Raw genomic sequence first — 20,381 nt, 5'->3', positions numbered from 1 at the left:
ATAAACAATGAAGACTTATAGTTTATTTTTTAACAGCAAAAATGAGGCCAGAAAACAGTGGAGACATGAATCTATCTATCTATCTATCTATCTATCTATCTATCTATCTATCTATCTATCTATCTATCTTGGTATATATTCTCTTCTCTCTCTTTTTTCCCTTTTTAATTTAAACACAAGTTTTATTGTAGGTTAACTGTACAGGTTAGTCTTTAAATAACAGAATATTCAGATGGGACTGTAACTAAATTTGGGAAGTAATTAACATAGCACAGAGATAGTATGACTGTCTCCCAGAGATAGAACTTTGCTTCTCCACATTCTGGGGAAAGAGTGAGGACATTTTCATTTGTATGAAGAATAGTGCATCTTATTAGTTGGAAATATAGAGTTGTTTTGTTGTTATATGGAAGTTAATTTCAAATATATGTAGAAGGGTCTGTAGCTGAGTAGCCAAAAGGGTAGACTATTCCAGCTATTTAGTTATTATCTCTCAGTTCCAATCCTACCCTCTCATACTCTGCTTTGTGATGCTGAGACTGGGACTCTGTAAACCACATTTCTGTTTCCCAGCTCCATATTCAATTCTGCCAAAAGAGGGTGCTACAGAGAGAGAGTCTGAAAGGCTGGCAGATGAAGTTCCTTCTGTAGCAGTAACTGAATCCACTTTCCAGTTTTTCAACCCTGTGGAACCAGTTTCATTACAGTCTCCTCAGAGATACTAGCAGCAGTCATCAGAGTTCTAGGGTAAAATGACAATCTACAAGTCGAGACTTAGTCAAACCATGATTCAAGGATAAGTATAAAATAAGATATTCTCAGACAAAGACTGACTCTTGTTGAATTTACTGAGAAGGATGTACTTCAGGAAGCTTGAAACTGAACCCCAAAAAGAGTAGTAGTAAGAAGCAATGGGCCGGCCCTGTGGCTTAGTGGTTAAGTGCGTGCGCTCCACTACTGGCGGCCCGGGTTCAGATCCCGGGCATGCACTGATGCACTGCTTCTCTGGGCATGCTGAGGCCGCGTCCCACATACAGCAACTATAAGGATGTGCAACTATGACATACAACTATCTACTGGGGCTCTGGGGGTGGGGGGAAGGAGGAGGACTGGCAATAGATGTTAGCTCAGAGCCAGTCTTCCTCAGCAAAAAGAGGAGGATTAGCATGGATGTTAGCTCAGGGCTGATCTTCCTCACAAAAAAAAAAAAAAAAAGAAGCAATGGTGAGCAAAGAAAGTGGTAAGTGTGTTTAAACTTTGTGGAAGATTGGATTTAAATTGCTCTACTCTTGCTTTCAATATACTCACTTGGCAAAACTCCATTCCTGGTTAAGTTCAAGTTTTTGCTCACTCTGCCTGCAGCCATGCAGCTGAACTAGAACTGAAGTGAACTATGTTGATGTTCTCATTTTAAATTGATGATCATGAACCTCAAGTTCATCCTTAATTCTGCTGGACAATCACACTATGCTTTGCTAGTCCATTAACTTTCCCACTCTTCTTGCTGACTATTTCATATCTTCTCTTTTCAAACCACCACTTCCTCCTTTTCCATTTGATCACAACTTCTATTTCTTTAATTAAAAAGAAAAAAGCCTTCTCTTGACACCACTTTCACCAATTTACTTACCCCTTCATTCCACTTCTTTGCTCTCTTTTGCAGCAAAATTCCTCAGATATTAACACTGTTTCTAAATCCCACCCTCTCGTTTTCTCTTAAACTCACTCCAGTCGGGCTTCTTTCCACCCTCACTACCTGAAACTTCTCTTTTTGATATCACCAGTGACCTCCATATGGCATATGCAATGGTCAATTCTCAGTTCTTATCTTACTTGATCAGCAGTATTTGACTGTTGATTTGCCCTCCTGGCTGATACTGATAGCAGATGCTGCAGATGTCCTGATCATATCTCTTTAACTCTTACCATTTCACTGCATGTTAGCGCAACTTTCAATTGCTAGATTCAATTCAAATCTTTGTTTGAGGGATTTCTTTGGTTGCCAGATTTCACTCTGCCTATGCTTAGCTGACTGGAAACGCCAGTGAAGTAATATTGCCTCCCTCTCCCTTGAGCAATTCTTGACCAATGACTGATAGGAATTGGTGTAAAAACAACCTAGCTCCCTCACTCCTCCCTGAGGCTGTGTTCTATACCATTTCCCAGATATTCCCCAATGGGATTAAGTTCCAGTTACCTTCAACGATAACTTGCTTGATAAACTCACACTTTATTTGCTGCTTTCATCCATGTCTCATTTCTCTATTCGCCTATCTGTGTTTTCTGGGCTCACCTCCCAAGTAAACTACCTGCATGTATAATCCTTGTCTCAAGGTTTGTGTCTGGGGCACCCAACCTAATATAATATCCTTTATTTGGCTTTCAGGACACCATATTCTCTTGGTTTTCCACCTACGTCACTAGCCATTCCTTCTTGGTTTCCTTTAATACCTCTTAATGTTGATGTGTTCCAGAATTCACTCCTTAGTTCTTTTCTCTTCTCCATCTATATGCACTTGTTCGGTGAATTCATTCAATCTAATGGATTTAAATACCATCTATACACCTATGGTTTTCAATTTTATATTTTTAGCCAAAATATCTTCCTTGAATTTGTGACTGTCTAGTAGCTTTGAACTTGACATCTCTATTTGGGGATCTGTTAGATATCTCAAAATGTCCCAAACTGAATTCACCCAAACTTGTATTTCCAGTAACTTTCTCCATCTGAGTTAATGATAAGTCTATGCTTTTAGTTGTTCAGGACAAAAATTAGAATCATTCTTACTTCTCCCTTTATCTAGTACTTTATATCTAATCATCAGGAAATCCTGTTGACTCCTTTTATTATTATTTTTTTATTGAGATATCATTGACATATAACATTATATTGTTATCGGACACATACCCAGGTTGTTTATCCGCCACACAAGAGGGGCCAAATAAAACTTGGAAAGCCAGGCTTATGGCAAGGAAAGAGATTTTTTTTCGGGTGACATCAGCCAGGAAACAAGAGCTCTCAAATTTGTCTGAAATAAAAACTCTTGTGCGGCGGGTAAAGAACCTTGGTATGTGTCCGGTAACAATTTGGCAAGCCAGACAGGAGGCTCTTTGCCCATGGCTCTGCGGCCCCTGGCCGACTGGGATTTCCTGGGTAGCAGTCCAGCAGCTGCCTAGGTGATTTGCCCTAGGGATTGCCCCCAGTACTTTCAGTCTGACCCGGCACTGCTGACCCTAGGCACATTTTCTTATGGCAAGGAAACAGGTTCTAGAATTGTTTGTTTGTTTGTTTGTTTGCTTTTGCTTCTGGTGAGTCAAGGGACTCAATCTGAAATTTGGTAAGTCACCTTGGGGATGCCCAAGAACTTCCTTCCCCTCCATCTGGGGTCCCTCTGCTTGTGGCAGGGCCATCTGGGGTCCCTCCGCTTATGGGAGGGCCATCTAAGGTCCAATAGGCCTGCCTGGGCGCACACTCAGAGTGGGAATAGTTACGGGACTTTCCTGAAATCTGGGAACTAGTTCGCTGGTGTCTGGTTATTTTTGGGTGCTCGTTTGTGTTTCTGTGTCTGTGTGTACACGTGGGACATATCAACTTTGTGTAATAATGAGAAATTCACTATCGGTTCCCCAGAAAAGCTCCTTGGGGCAAATTTTGAATAATTGGTCTAATTATAGTTATAAGCCAATGTCTAAAAAGGAATGATTTTCTTTTGTAACACCACATGGCCACAATATTCTTTAGACTCTGGGGAGAAAAAAATGGCCAAACAGTGATCCTTAAGTTGGAAAAGTTTTAGAGAGCTCTCATCATAAAGGACTGTTTTATTGGTACCTATGAAAAGGAAATACAATGACTAGTCTTAAGAACTTAATTAAACTCGGGATTTCAGCTTCCTTTCATGGTCTTACAGATGCTAATGAAGGCACTGAGTTAACAGAGGAATGAAGGGAAGCTGGGAAAAAAGAAAAAAGACTCCTCAACAAGGTGGAAACTTTTAGAGGAGTTAAAAAAGTAATAATAAGGTAAATAAGACAGTCGGGTAAATAAGACAAATATTAAAAGGGGAAAAAGCAAAGAGGAATCAAAAAGGGGAGAGTCACAGGACTCATCTAAATAGGATGGAAATCTTTAGCTGGTTATTAAAAAAAGTGGGATGACTGAAACAGACATAAATGAGGTTAAACCACAGATTTGAATAAAACACTGTCTAAGGTTCGGTGAGCTAAAAGGACCCCTATTGGCCCCCCCACATTAAAGGACCTCAGGCAGGCCTGTTCTATTCACCCCAGTTTGAAAAATTTAAAAAGCCAGAAGGCAGAAATCACAATAAGAAACCTGACCAGCAATTGTTTGGAACAACAGTTAGGCTGCTCAGGTTGATAAGACTATACAGATTAAAGTGTTTAAGCTAATATTATATGAAGAGGTTATGTCAACTTTGTCTGGATGTGTCATTTTGGAAATAAATGTTATGTCTGGCTGGGAATGCTTCCCCTACACAGTATTGTAATACTGAAACTTGTTAATGGAATCTTAATAAAAATTGTAATTAGAGGTATAAGAGTGATAGAATTAAGATAAAGTTTTATAGAAGTTGGTATGTAAATGGGCTTTATGTAAAATGATTACATCTCTTTTGTCTGACTATATTATAGATTACGTTATAGGGATAGACATTGTCTCTCATTGGGGAAAGGAAACATTTCCCCTGCCTGATATTCTAAGAACATATAAATCCCTTCAGGCACTATTAGTTAAACATTCTAAGGAGATCTCACTTTAAAATGGCCAAAATGGGGCGATTTCAGTTTATCCAAACTGATGTATTTGCTTATACAATTGGGAAAAGCCAGCTACAGAGTTAAACAACCAACAGGAAGCCTATTTTAATTTTTTTGAGGCTTCTAAATGAAATCAGAAATACTGTACTGCCGCTTTAAAAGAAAATAATTAAATAATTAAACATGCCAGCAGCTGAAGCTGAGTCTGCTGCCCATCTTTCTTACAGAGCTTCCCCACTTCAACTCCCTCGAAATTCCTGATCTAAAATTAAACAAGTGAAAATAAGTAAGCTTTCCAGATAATTTGGAATTGAAAAGGCCATTCCGGGAAACTTATGTATGAGTTCGCCTTAACGGTCACCCTTAAAAGAGAGGATTCAAAACCTCTCATGAGGGGATGCAACCTTTGATTAATATACAGAAACTTCTAAAAGACAAAGTTATTTCAAAGACAGCTGTAAAAAGGTCTTACAGCGAAAGGAAAAATCTTTAGTAAACATTTTTGGCCATCTGAGCAGATCCACCTACTAGAAAAATAGTTTGGATCTAACTAATTCCTTTGAGTTCTGTACCTGAGACCTGGTTAAAATTTTGAAAATCTCTGTTTGTATTTATCTGTCTCTATATGTATTTGTCTGCCTCCAGATGGTACAGTTTCTAAAGGAGCTCTACTTAATCGGCTCGGAGTAAACACTTTTATAAGTTATTTCTGAATGTAACAGAAACTAGCCCAGATGTCTTTCAAGTTAACATAATAGGGGGGCGGAGTCAAGATGGCGGCGTAGGCAGACACTCTGAACTCACCTCCTCCCGTGGACACAGCCAATTTACAACTACTCGTGGAAAAATTACCCCTGAGACAGAACTGAAAACTGGATAAGAGGAACTCCTGCAACAACGGACAATCCTAACTGGGGTAGAAGAGGCAGAGACTCCCTTCCGGAGAGGAAAAATGCCGCCTTCACAAGCCGCCAGCTTCACGGCCGCCAGGAGCAGCTCACAGGTACGCAGCCTCCCTGGAGACGCGGGGTCCTGAGCCGGGGAGCGCCCCCGCTGTGGGCATTTTATGGACCCAGCACAATCGACACCAGTGGCATAATATCTGACTTTGTCTGCTACTAAAACATTGGGGAGCACCCCCAGAAAACCCGATTCACAAAGAAACTAAAACTGGTTCTTAAAGGGCCCGTGCACAAACTCACCCATTCCAGAAAGCATCCTAAAATCACCAGAAAGAAAGGTGCACAGTGCTTTGGTGACAAGAGACTCACCTAATAGGCCCTGAGTGCAGCTCGGTGAGGGGTGAGACCTCTCCAGGGACTGGGACATTGGCGGCAGCCATTGTTGTGGCCTGGTGTGAGCGTGCTGACACAGATGCCATTGGAGTTCTCCCTGAGGCCAGCTAGCCCAGGGTCTGCTCCACCCACTAGAGAAGTGATTTAATCCAGCTCAGCCAGGGCAGGCAGCCCACCCTAGAGACTGGCCCCACCCAACAACAAGCCCTCAGGCAACGTGTGGGCCTGCATAGATTGGTGACTGGATTCTCTGCAGCCTGGCAACTGAGCCGACTTGAGCAGGGCAGGGTGTGCACAAGGAGCGGGTGGAGAGTGTGGGGCGGTGGTGGAGTGTGTGGGGCTCCCGCCGTGGAGAGACTGGGTCCGCTTGGGGAGGTCGGGGCGCTCACATGGGGCAGGACTGTGTTGACTGTGTGTGTGGACCTGTGGGCAACAGGGCTTGTCAGCTGCAGAAGACTTGTGCTTCTCAAAGACCCACATAGGAGGTTTGCCCCACCTTCCAAAGCCTGAAACAATTGGGTGTTCCCGTGCCTGAGGCCAGCCCCACCCAGCTGCAATCCTCAGAGAGCTGACAAGAGACATAATAGGCTAGAGGCTTGCAGCAATTGTAAGGCCCTGAGCCTAACAACCTGCCACGCTGGGGGCCTACTCAGTTAAAAGAAATACTGCAACACAAATGTGGTATTAGAACTTGCAGCCAACTGTGCTGGGGTGCCCCACACCTGATAAAGAGACTGAAGGGCCCACAACAACTACAAGCAGCTGAGCATTACAACAGCTGGCCAGGAGCATAACTCAGCCTCCCTGGGCGCCTATAGGGAGAGCTAACAGGCCCCAATAGAAGGACACACGTAGCCCACATAGGGGCCACCCCTGGAACATTGAGAACTGAGGGAAGCACACTGCAGGCCTCCTAAGCAATCACTTACATAAGGTCACCTATCCAAGAGCAGGAGACGTAGCTGACCTACCTAATATGTAGACACAAGCACAGGGAAAGAGGCAAAATGAAGAGGCAAAAGAATACATTCCAAGTAAGGGAACAGGACAAAACCCCAGAAAAGGAACTAAGTGAAACAGAAATGAGCAACCTACCCGACAGAGAGTTCAAACTAAGAGTGTTAAGGATGCTCACTGATCTGGGGAGAAGAATAGATGAACTCAGTGAGAATGTCAACAAAGAAATGGAAGATATAAAAAAGAACCAATCAGAAATGAAGAATACAATACTGGAAATGAAAAATTCATTAGAGGGACTCAAAAGCAGAGTAGAGGATACAGAAGAACGGATCTGTGAGCTGGAAGAAAGACTAGAAGAAATTACCCAAGCTGAACAGGTAAAAGAGAAAAGAATTAAAAAGAGTGAGGACAGTCTAAGGGACCTCTGGGACAACATCAAGCGCACTAACATCTGTGTTATAGGTGTCCCGGAAGGAGAAGAGCGAGACAAGGGGGCAGAGAATCTATTTCAGGAAATAATAGATGAAAACTTCCCTAACCTAAGGAAGGAAACAGACTTCCAGGTACAGGAAGCACAGAGAGCCCCAAACAAGATAAACCCAAAGAGGCCCACACCAAGACACATCATAATCAAAATGTCCAGAATTAAAGATAAAGAGAGAATCCTAAAAGCCGCAAGAGAATGTCAAGTTACATACAAAGGAAACCCCATAAGGCTATCAGCTCACTTCTCAGCAGAAACCTTACAGGCTAGAAGAGAATGGCACGATATATTTAAAGTGCTAAAAGGAAAAAACTTACAGCCAAGAATACTCTACCCAGCAAGGTTATCATTCAAAATGGAAGGAGAGATCAAAATTTTCCCAGATAAGCAAAAATTAAAGGAGTTTGTCACCAAGAAACCAGTGCTACAAGAAATGTTAAAGGGACTGATTTAAGGGGAAAAGAGAAGACCACAAATAGGAAAAATTATCTATTTCCATGATTAGAACGTAATGGATACGAATGCACAAAAAAGAGGTTAGATATGATATTAAAAACATAAAAGGAGGGAGGAGGGGAGTTAAAGAGTACAGCTTTCAGACAGAGGTCAAACTAAAGTGACCACCAATTCTGTATAGAAGAAGTAAGGAACAGAGAAGGACTACCAAAACACTGAGAAAAAAAAAAAAGTTAAAATATGGCAGTAAGTACATATTTATCAATAGCTACTTTAAACGTCAATGGACTAAATGCTCCAATTAAAAGGCATATGGTGGCTGACTGGATAAAAAAACCAGACCCATATATATGCTGCATACAAGAGACACACTTCAGACCTAAAGACACTCACAAACTGAAAGTGAAGGGATGGAAAAAGATACTCCACGCAAATGGCAATGAAAAGAAAGCTGGGGTAGCAGTACTCATATCAGACAAAATAGACTTTAAAACAAAAACTGTAAAAAGAGACAAAGAAGGGCATTACATAATGATCAAGGGAACAATCCAACAAGAGGATACAACACTTGTAAATATCTACGCACCCAATGTAGGTGCACCCAAATATATAAAGCAATTATTAACAGACATAAAAACAGAAATAGACAGTAACACAATAATAGTAGGGGACTTTAACACTCCACTTACACCAACGGATAGATCATCCAAACAGAAGATCAATGAGGAAACATTGGCCTCAAACGACACACTAGAACAGATGGACCTAGTAGATATATACAGAGCATTCCATCCAAAAACCGAAGAATACACGTTCTTTTCAAATGCACATGGAACATCCTCCAGGATTGATCACATATTAAGCCACAAAACAAGTCTCCATAAATTTAAGAAGATTGAAATAATACCAAGCATCTTTTCTGACCACAAAGGTATGAAACTAGAAATCAACTATAGGAAGAAAATCAGAAAAGCCACAAATACATGGAGATTAAACAAAATGCTACTGAACAATGACTGGGTTAACGAAGAAATCAAAGAAGAAATCAAAAAATACCTGGAGACAAATGAAAATGAAAATACGACATGCCAGAATTTATGAGATACAGCAAAAGCGGTTCTAAGAGGGAAGTTTATAGCGATACAGGCCTATCTCAACAAACAAGAAAAATCTCAAATAAACAATCTAACAATGCACCTAAAGGAACTGGAAAAAGAAGAACAAACAAAGCCCCAAATCAGTAGAAGAAGGGAAATAATAAAAATCAGAGCAGAAATAAATGAAATAGAGACCAAAAACAATAGAAAAATTAATAAAACCAAGAGCTGGTTCTTTGAAAAGATCAACAAAATTGACAAACCTTTAGCTAGACTCACCAAGAAAAAAAGAGAGAAGGCACAAATAAGTAAAATCAGAAATGAAAGAGGAGAGGTTTCAACAGACACCTCAGAAATACAAAAGATTATAAGAGAATACTATGAAAAGCTATATGCCAACCAATTCGACAATCTGGAAGAAATGGATAAATTCTTAGAATCATACAACCTTCCAAAACTGGATCAAGAAGAAGTAGAGAATTTGAATAGACCAATCACCAGTAAGGAGATTGAAACAGTAATCAAAAACCTCCCCAAAAATCAAAGTCCAGGACCAGACGGCTTTCCTGGTGAATTCTACCAAACATTCAAAGAAGACTTAATACCTATCCTTCTCAAACTCTTCCAAAAAATTGAGGAGGGGGGGAAGCTCCCTAACTCATTCTACGAAGCCGACATTACCCTGATACCAAAATCAGACAAGGACAACACAAAAAAAGAAAATTACAGGCCAATATCACTGATGAACATCGATGCGAAAATCCTCAACAAAATACTAGCAAATCGCATACAACAATATGTTAAAAAGATTATACACCATGATCAAGTGGGATTTATTCCTGGTATGCAGGGATGGTTTAACATTCCCAAATCAATCAACGTAATACCCCACATTAATAAAATGAAGAACAAAAATCACATTATCATCTCAATAGATGCAGAGAAAGCATTTGACAAGATACAGCATCCATTTATGATAAAAACTCTGAATAAAATGGGTATAGAAGGAAAGTACCTCAACATAATAAAGACCATATATGAGAAACCCACAGCTAATATCATCCTCAATGGTGAAAACTGAAAGCTATCCCTCTAAGAACAAGAACCAGACAAGGATGCCCACTGTCACCACTCCTATTTAACATAGTATTGGAAGTCCTAGCCAGAGCAATCAGGCAAGAGAAAGAAATAAAAGGGATCCAAATTGGAAAGGAAGAAGTGAAACTGTCACTATTTGCAGATGACATGATTTTACATATAGAAAACCCTAAAGAATCCACCAGAAAACTTTTAGAAGTAATAAACGAATATGGTAAATTTGCAGGATACAAAATCAACATACAAAAATCAGTTGCATTTCTGTACACTAACAACGAAGTAGCAGAAAGAGAAATTAAGAATACCATCCCATTTACAATTGCAACAAAAAGAATAAAATACGTAGGAATAAACTTAACCAAAGAGGTGAAAGATCTGTACACCGAAAACTATAAAACATTTCTGAAAGAAATTGAAGAAGACACAAAGAAATGGAAAGATATTCCGTGCTCTTGGATTGGAAGAATTAACATAGTTAAGATGTCCATACTCCTAAAGCCATCTATAGATTCAATGCAATCCCGATCAAAGTTCCAACAACATTTTTCACAGAAATAGAACAAAGAATCCTAAAATTTATATGGAACAACAAAAGACCCCGAATAGCTAAAGGAATCCTGAGAAAAAGGAACAAAGCTGGAGGTATCACACTCCCTGATTTCAAAATATACTACAAAGCTATAGTAACCAAAACAGCATGGTACTGGCACAAAAACACAGATCAATGGAATAGAATCGAAAGCCCAGAAATAAACCCACACGTCTATGGACAGCTAATCTTCGACAAAAAAGCCAAGAACATACAATGGGGAAAAGAAAGTCTCTTCAACAAATGGTGTTGGGAAAACTGGATAGCCACATGCAAAAAAATGAAAGTAGACCCTTACCTTACACCATACACAAAAATTAACTCCAAATGGATTAAAGACTTGAATGTAAGACCTGAAACTATGAAACTTCTAGAAGAAAACATAGGCAGTACGCTCTTCGACATCGGTCTTAGCAACATCTTTTCAAACACCACATCTGACCGGGCAAGAGAAACAATAGGAAAAATAAAGAAATGGGACTACATCAAACTAAAAAGCTTCTGCACAGCAAAGGAAACCATCAACAAAATGAAAAGACAACCTAACAATTGGGAGACGTTATTTGCAAACCATACATCTGATAAGGGCTTAATCTCCAAAATATATAAAGAACTCATGCATCTCAACAACAAAACTACCAACCCAATTAAAAAATGGGCAAAAGACCTGAACAGACATTTCTCCAAAGAACATATACAGATGGCCAACAGACACATGAAAAGATGTTCAAAATCACTAACTATCAGGGAAATGCAAATCAAAACTACAATGAGATATCACCTCACGCCCGTCAGAATGGCTATAATTAACAAGACAGGAAACAACATGTGTTGGAGAGGATGTGGAGAGAAGGGAACTCTCATACACTGCTGGTGGGAGTGCAAACTGGTGCAGCCACTATGGAAAACAGTATGGAGATTCCTCAAAAAATCAAGGATAGAACTACCATATGATCCAGCTATTCCACTGTTGGGTATTTATCCAAAGAACTTGAAAACACCAATTTGCAAAGGTACATGCACCCCTGTGTTCATTGCAGCGTTATTCACAATAGCCAAGACTTGGAAGCAATCTAAGTGCCCATCAAGGGACGAATGGATAAAGAAGCTGTGGTATATATACACAATGGAATACTACTCAGCCATAAGAAACGATGAAATCCAGCCATTTGTGACAACATGGATGGACATTGAGGGTATAATGCAAAGTGAAATAAGTCAGAGGGAGAAGGTCAAACACCATATGATTTCCTTCATTAAGTAGTAGATAATAACAACAATAAACAAACACATAGGGACAGAGATTGGATTGGTGGTTACCAGAGGGGAAGTGGGGAGGGAGGAGGGTGAAAGGGATAATTCGGAACATGTGTGTGGTGATGGGTTGTAATTAGTATTTTGGTGGTGAACATGATGTAATCTATGCAGAAATAGAAGTACAATGATGTACACCTGAAACTTTTACAATGTTATAAACCAATGTTACTGCAATAAACAAAAAATTAAAAAAAAAAAGTTAACATAATATAACATGATCTTTGGTAAATAAAAGCCTGTTTAAGTTTGCTGGTTTGATTTAAAATAAATATGTTTTCAGAGTTATTAACATTGGATATGATGCAGAAGTGTTATCTTTGTTACAAAATTTGTCAACAAAAGTAATAACTTAGAATAATAACTGATTTTGCTTGATGTCTCATGAGGTTTTTGTACGCAATCTAAATATAATTGTTAAGGATAGATAAACTAAATAGATATATAAAAGATAAAAGTTTTTTAACGACTTGGCTCTCTTTGTTTGCCTTCAAGATCTTTGGTAGTCACCTTGTTTAAATGGATAGCTAAACGTTACTTCATGAAACTTATGATATTATGTTGGTGAATGTTATCAATATAGGTGTTTTAAAATTGTATAAAATTACTAAAATTCTGATCTGTCCTGGTTATCCATCATAAATCTGGTTATCATTTCAAAGTGTTATATGTCACAGAAATGGCCAAATGTTTTTGTCAATTGCCATTTTTGAATGTTTTGCTGTTTATAGACAGTTGTTTTACTCTGATGTTTTTACAGATATGTTTCATCTTTGGAAAAATTCATGGAAAGGACTCTGACACCCTAAAATACAGGTTTCTGATAGACTTTCAGATAATAAAACTAAACTGGGTAAAATATTACAAAATTCTAACTAAGAAACTTATGACTTTGTAAAACTGCTAATAGAGGATTAAGATCAAGAATTGATATCATGGGACTAAATAAACTGATAAAGATAATTATAATTTTTTATGACTTTATGTTTAAAATATTGCTGATTTTATTAATGTTTTGTTTTTTTCCGGTTTAAGGAAAACTTTTTCTCTTAAGGAACCATGACTTATAGCAATTTGTAAGCAGAATTAAAGCATTTATTTTTTCTCCTTACCTGATCCCTCCAGAATTTGAAACCTCTTAGTAAGTAAATGTTCTTATTTCATGGCAATATAGTTGTTTGCATAAGTTCAATAAGAATCTGTTCTTCTTATAACAGGACACAATTAAAAACAATGGTTATATTACCAAAGCTTTGACTGGAACATCATATTTAAAAAACATATACAGGCTCAGATATGATCAGACAGCTTTTGAGGAATAAGGATTGGACTTTATGGAATAAAGCCACTTGGAAGTATTGGCTTGATACTCTGTTGACAGCATTCCCAAACAGTAAACTTATGGATAAGTAAAGAAGGTCACTTATCTGACAGGTGCCTGGAACCTCAATATTTTGGGAAACCTCAAAAGAGGAAGTCACCCAAATCTGTAGGTATTACAGGTAAGTCTGAAGACAAGTCCTTGGGCTTGGCTTTCCTGGCCTCGAGAGGCCTTTAAAATTCAATCCAAGATTCCTTATAAAAAGTTCCAGCAAAGCAGATTTAAAAGGGCCTATATGAACAGTCGCTACTTTTGCTGTACTTATGTAAATAATTGGGCCAAGTTTATTAAAACCAGACTTATTTTATGAAGCAATGAGTCTTAATTTGGCTATCTTTGGTAAAAAGAAGGGTGATTTTAGAGAGAAAAATTGTTTCAACAAAAACTATAATACATATTTGTGGATGTTGAATTCTGGTTCTGTTAATTGTCTTTAAGATTTTTATTATAGGGCTGGCCCTGTGGCTTAATGGTTAAGTGTGCGCGCTCCACTGCTGGCAGCCCTGGTTCGGATCCCGGGCGCGCACCGAGGCACCACTTCTCCGGCCGTGCTGAGGCCGCGTCCCACGTACAGCAACTAGAAGGATGTGCAGCTATGACATACAACTATCTACTGGGGCTTTGGGTGAAAAAAATAAATAAATAAAAATTATAAAAAAAAAAAGATTTTTATTATATCTGTTAACTGGACTGGATCATGAATTCTTCTAGTCTCCTGAAATATCTGGCTACAAATCTCCAAACTAATGTTTTCAATTCTTTCTGTCCTTTTCATTTGGAATTACTGAGAACTGACTCTTTTTCCTAAAGCCTTACAAATTGAAGCTGGAGGATTTGATATAAAATTAAAAGAGATTCATGTCTGTTACTATGTAAACCACTCAAAAAGGTACCTGAATACCTGATGACAACATCAGAGACATTTCAAACTGCAAAAGATGCTTCGACTCTGACATCTAGAAATCTTTTTGACTGGCTACACCCTGTCCTCAAAAACTGGTTTATAATTTGCTCCAATTGTTACCCTTGTTTTTCTTTTCGTTTCTCTAGAAATACTTCTTATTAAATACCTGGTTACTTGCTTACACAATATAGGCCTAACTCTGGGAGCCCACCTGCATCATTGCCTTACTAAAAGTCTGGTTCAATGAAATGGAACAACCTACGTCGCTTATCAGCAAGTATCCCCAGAGGTACCAAATCCAAACTGATTTTCAGGACTGTTTTCTTGGATTCCCCAAGGGATTAAGTCTATTTTTCACGGACTGTTAAAATTTGGGTTGTCTATACTTCTTATCCTTTTGATCAGATACTTAATATGCCTTTAGATTTTCTTCCAAACTGTTAAACAAGGTACAAAAGTTCTAATAATACAAAATGTCAACCTGAAGCCAGGAACAAAAAAATATTTCCAAATGAGTGCTAAACATTCTCATTCCTCTAACCTGGACCTATGTCCCAATTCAGCAGGAAGTAACTAGATCAGTCGTCGCCCCTAATCCCTCAAGATTGAAGAATGAACATAAAAGAGGGGGGAAATTGATACCGGCCCTGATATCAGTTCCCCTACATTAAATCCAGAATATATGGGGTTAAAACCAAAAGCACTCATCCTCTTTCCCTGTTTCTCTAAGTTTCATACACATGTACATATTGGTTGTTTTACAAATTGTTAAAAGCCCAGGTGGCCTCAAGCGGGGCTCACACTGATGTTTTGGCTAATTACCAGTTCTTGAGGTTTGTTACAGGGAAACTGATATCAAGAAGCTAAAGCTTCTCAGACCTCAACTCCTTGGCTTCCTGGTGCTGGAATCCACCATCCACCAGGGAGACGCAGACGGTTGAAGGACACCCACCTGCATTTCCCTTATCTCGCCCTCCTCCTCTCTCCAAGCAGCTTCACAAGGCCAAGTGCAGGCTGGTGGGAAAGCACTGACCAGCAAGGCCACAGGCTCCCCCTCCCTACAAGCAGCTACATTCCTCACAACCTTTAAAACCCCTTGCTTCTCATCTTTCAAGGAGACGGGACAAATTTGAGAGCTCTCCTCTTCTGGCTGATGTCACCTGAAATAAAAACTCTTTCCTTGTCATAAGCCTGGCGTTCTAGTTTTATTTGGCCCCTCTTGTGTGGCGGGTAAAGAACCTGGGTATGTATGCAGTAACAATATTAGTTTCAGGTATACAACATAATGATTTGATACTTGTATATACTATGAAATGAAAACCACAATAAGTCTAGCTAACATCCATTGTCGCATTGACTCCTTTTAAAATATATCCAGAATGGAATGACTTTTCATCATCTTCATTGCTTTCTACCCTGGTACGAATCACCATCGTCTCTAGCATGGATTACTCTAAAAGCCCCCTAAATGGTTTCCCTCTTCCTACTCTTGGTTTCTGCCTCTCCTCTCCCCCTCCCCATCTATTCTCCACCCAGAAACCAGAAAGATCTGACAAAAACATAGGTCATATCATATCACGCCTCTGCTCTAAACCCTGCAATTACTTTCCATTTCTCTCAGAAAAAAAGCCCAAGTCATGGCAGGGCTTTAATGGCCCTGACTAATCTTGCACCCGTCACCTCTCTCTTCTCGTCTCCTTTTACTTTTTCCCTTACTTACGGAGCTTCAGCTACACTGGCCTTCTTGCCTTTCCCTGCATAGCACAACCATATTCCTGCCTTTGTGCCTTAGTCCTCGTCCCCTCTGCTTGCAACACTCTTTTTCTAGAAGTCCCTACATGGCCAAAATCCTTCCCTCCTTCAAGTATTTGCTCACATGTCACCTTCTCAAGGAGGCCTGATTATCTATTTAAAACCACAACTGCACCAACATACCTTGCTCTCCCAGTCTCCTTTACTCTAGGCTACTTTTCATTTTTTTCTATAGCATTTATCACTTTCTAACATACTATACAATGTGCTTATTTATTACGCTTATTGTTTATTGCTTGTTTCTCCTGCTAGAATGCAAGCTCCATGGGGGGGTGGGCAGTGATCTTTGTTCTGTTTACTGTTGTATCCTCAGTGCCTAGAACAATGCCTGGCATGTAGTAAGTGCTGAATAAATAGTTGTTAAACGAATGAAGGGAGAAAACACTATGGTGTTAAAAATATAGTTCCATATAAAACTTTCAGACCACATAATGTAATCCTCATTGTAACATCTCACTCACCTGTAACATTTTTAACTTCATCCATCAACACATTTAAATCAATCTTCCCATCATCTTTAAGATAAAAAAGCATCACAAAGATACTTAGAAAAATGACATAAGATCCTTAAGTTGTGAAATAGAAACCCAAAGTTCAACCATTTGAAAACATTTCCCTAGAAGTTTATTATTTTTTTATGTCAGAGACTCATCAATTTAATTACTATACCTCCTGCATTTTACTCTATGAAAATCCACACAGCAAAGTGCATGAGTAAGGTTTAAATCACTCTCCTTTCCTTCAGGACAATCTATTATTTAACAGGTTAGTCTTTCTCAGGCAGGGGTCTAAAATTCTTCGAGAACTTAAAAATCTTGTTTAAAAGTGATGTTTCCATTTTGTCAGTCCTGACTTTACCTTTGGGCTTGTGATCACCTTGGCACCAAGTGATCCCCTTAAAGGACAGAGTGTTGGTATGCATGTCTCACTGCTCTTAGGTTGCCAACATGATAATCATCACGTTGATGTATTCAGTTAAACACCCAGGTGTGATGACAAAACTTTTGTAGTACTTATTCTCAATTGAATGACTTTTTCATAGATCATGCCCTTAGTTTCTTTAGTCAGTGTTTCTCAAATTGAAGTCTGAAGCTACTGGAGGTCAATGGGATACATTTTAAGCAATTTGTAAAATTGCAAGTTTGAGAAACACTGGATTGGGATGTTAAAAAAGTAGTTAAAAGATGTTATTACTCCAAAAGGCAAGATTCAGTTTGGAACCTTAAAGCTGCCTATGGACATACTCATTTTCCACTTATGACTTGGTCAAGCGTGCCAATCCACCACTGTTAAAACATTTTAACACTCTTGTATTATTTGTAATACTCATAAGATTTTAAGTTCCCCCAAGGGTAAAATACCAAGAATCACTTTGTATTCCTACTACAACCTAGGCATTAGAGCACAAGATTGATGGTCCATATATGTCTACTAAATAATAAAGTTCTAGCAAAATACAAACATATTATAGAGAATGAATTAGCTTTAAAACCAGAATACCAGGCTCTTAGATGCAGAATTTATCCTTGTTTGTTCTTTTTTCAATGTCTTTTCAATTATGATAATATTTTATTGGTATTCTTTTATAGTTTTATAGTATTTTATTATTATTATTCTTATTAATAGGAATCGTATTATATTGTAACTTTTAAATAGGATAGGAAAGAACCTTTATTGGATAAAAGCCTGTGCCTGACAAATGCCATGATATCCTTTACTTTGTGTGTCTCTAATTAGCTCCACTGAGGCCCACTGGGACACTGAAACAGTTTTACATCCTCTCTTAGATGATTCCACAGATGTACAAAGTAGTCCACAAAAATTAGATTTATAGCCTCACACTTTAAGTCACTGTGCTGGTATCTTTTCTCATGTTTCAAGATACTAGGAAAAAATGGCAACCACAAATATCTAAGTTCATTGCATTGATAGATTAAAAGAGCTATGAAAGGGATTTAAAAACCAAAGAAAAAGTCATTTTTGGAAAAACTGCCTACCTCTTATTAAGGCAAAGGTCCCAAGGGCCTAGAACAGTGCCTGACACATCATAGGCATTCAATTAAAGGTTATGGAATGAAAGAATAAAAGGTACTACTGATTTAGAAAAGCCCATATTCATTGACTTGGTCAATCTTGTATCTGTACTACTTCCTCAAGGGGACAAGTGTCCCTCAAAATTTCCTGATGAATTTTTCTCTCTTGTACTAGCAGGAGAACAGTCTAATTTTTGCCAAGTTTGATTAATTCCATTGGTCACATTATTATATATCTTCTTAAATTTGTTAATTCTAGTGGTTCATGGCAGTATAGCAGAGTGGTTAAGAAACAGTTTCTGGAGCCAGATTGCCTGTCCACCACTTATTAGCTCTCTGACTTTAGGCAAGCTACTTGACTTCTCTGTGCCTTAGTTTCCTTATATGTAAAATGGGGGTAGAAATGGAACCTACCTTATAGAGTTATTTGGAAGATTTAAAAAAGACAATATATGTAAAGTGCTTAGAACAGTGCCTTGCACATGTCAGGACTATGTAAGTGTTGGTCATTGCTATTTAACGCTGGATTAGCAGTAGGGACTCAAAGATTAAAATTTTGAGTATTCTCGTTAGACCCTGGCATTTCCTGTGGAGAATGACACTTGCCATCTATATTGGGCAGCATTCTTGGTGATCTTTCCCAATATATAGTCATTGGGCTCAGTTTGGTAGCTATCATGAAGGCCTCAATCTTTCTTTTTCTTCTCTTCATATACATCCTATCTTCAGTCATTCCAGCCCTGATTAGCCTCAGGTCCAAAGTTTTGCCCAAGGGGTGTATTGATATTCAAAACTCTCACCATCAACTGGTAGGTGGTCCTTCAAGTCCTCGATTTCTTTTTCCTTGAGATCAATTCCCATGTTTTTCATGCAAGTGTCCACCTTATTTAAAGACACCTTTATCCCTTAGGAAAGAAAGGGATGGGATATGAGAAATATTTGTAATGATGTGAAGAGTGGGTCAGTCTAGCTCATGCCTAGGCATCAATATTATATAGAGAATAAAGAGCAAAGAACAATTAAACTATTCAAGTAAACGTGGTTTTGGTGTCTAAGTGAGGAATTCCTAAACCCTGATCTGTGGGATTCTCTTATGGTTTCAGGAAAACTTTTAAAAGAAGAAAGTGAGAATGTAGGGGTATCTGGTAAGTCATGGCAAAGACTAAAATCAACCTTTATAAATGTATCTGCACAGTAGGATTTGAAACTTGCTAAATTCATGGAGAGCCAGCCCTGGTGGTCTAGTGGTTACGATTCGGGCTCTCACCATTGCGGCCCAGCTCCATTTTCTGGTCAGGGAACCACACCATCCGTCTGTCAGTTGTCTTACTGTGGTGGCTGCGTGTTGCTGTGATGCTGAAAGCTATGCCACCAGTATTTCAAATACTAGCATGGTCTCCCATGGTGGACGGGTTTCAGTGGAGCTTCCAGATGAAGACAGACTAGGAAGAAAGACCTGGCCACCCACTTCAGAAAAACTTGGCCATGAAACTCCTATGAATAGCAGCAGAGCATTGACTGATATAGCGCCAGAAGATGAGCAGAAGGTGCAAAAAAAGACACCTGGCAGGATTTTGCTCTGCTGTACAGAGGGTCCTTAGGAGTCAGAATCAACTTGATGGCACTAACAACAGAAAAATTAATGGAGAACTATAAATCAATCAATCCATATATCCCACCAGCCAGCCAATCCATGGATTTACTCTATCATAATCCTCTGAGAAACTTAATAACATATGATTTTAGGTAATATCTCTGGAAATTCAAGATCAATATGACTGGAAGGGGGCCTAGTGGTCTGAATGCTAAAAAATTTTTTTCCCTGGTGATTCTGATGTACAACTTTTTTTGGGAACCACTGCTTTTGGGTTTACTGTAGTTAAAACCATTTTGGTGACTGTAATGTACTTAAAGCATATAAAGAATAAACACTGAATAAACAGTTGGGACAGCGTGGTTAATAATTTGAAAATTATAAAACAGGAAGAGTTTTTGAAAATAAGAGCAAAGCTCAATGACCTTAGTTTTACCTGCCTTTTCATCATACTTCTTACTCACCTTCAAGAGACCTTAATTCTTTCATCAATCTGTTCATGTACACCCTTCCTTTAGCTGTAAGAAAGGGAAAAACTCAAATCTCAGGCACCAATGTAGCTATTTAAAAATGGCATAAAAC

General features: G+C 38.8%; 1 protein-coding gene across 3 annotated transcripts in view; it reads right to left on the bottom strand.

Moving 5' to 3' along the window:
- The window catches only part of EFCAB3 (EF-hand calcium binding domain 3), a 152,599-nt gene that overhangs the window by 74,540 nt on the left and 57,678 nt on the right, over positions 1-20,381 (bottom strand). For 2 of the 3 annotated variants that reach the window (XM_087441349.1, XM_087441346.1), the window contains 3 exons: positions 20,264-20,317; positions 19,006-19,110; positions 16,634-16,687 (listed from right to left, as the gene is read on the bottom strand). In XM_087441349.1, coding sequence (XP_087297475.1) covers positions 16,634-16,687; positions 19,006-19,110; positions 20,264-20,317 — 213 coding nt within the window. Of the gene's footprint in view, positions 1-6,053; positions 6,198-16,633; positions 16,688-19,005; positions 19,111-20,263; positions 20,318-20,381 lie in introns of those variants that run through there. The other variant, XM_087441348.1, reaches the window with a different exon arrangement.

Source organism: Ceratotherium simum, chromosome 16, assembly GCF_057802395.1.
Source record: "Ceratotherium simum simum isolate JZ-2026a chromosome 16, ASM5780239v1, whole genome shotgun sequence".
Classification (NCBI taxonomy): Eukaryota; Metazoa; Chordata; class Mammalia; order Perissodactyla; family Rhinocerotidae; genus Ceratotherium; species Ceratotherium simum.
The sequence above is the reverse complement of the archived record's forward strand: the minus strand, read 5'-3'. Positions and strand labels throughout refer to the sequence as shown.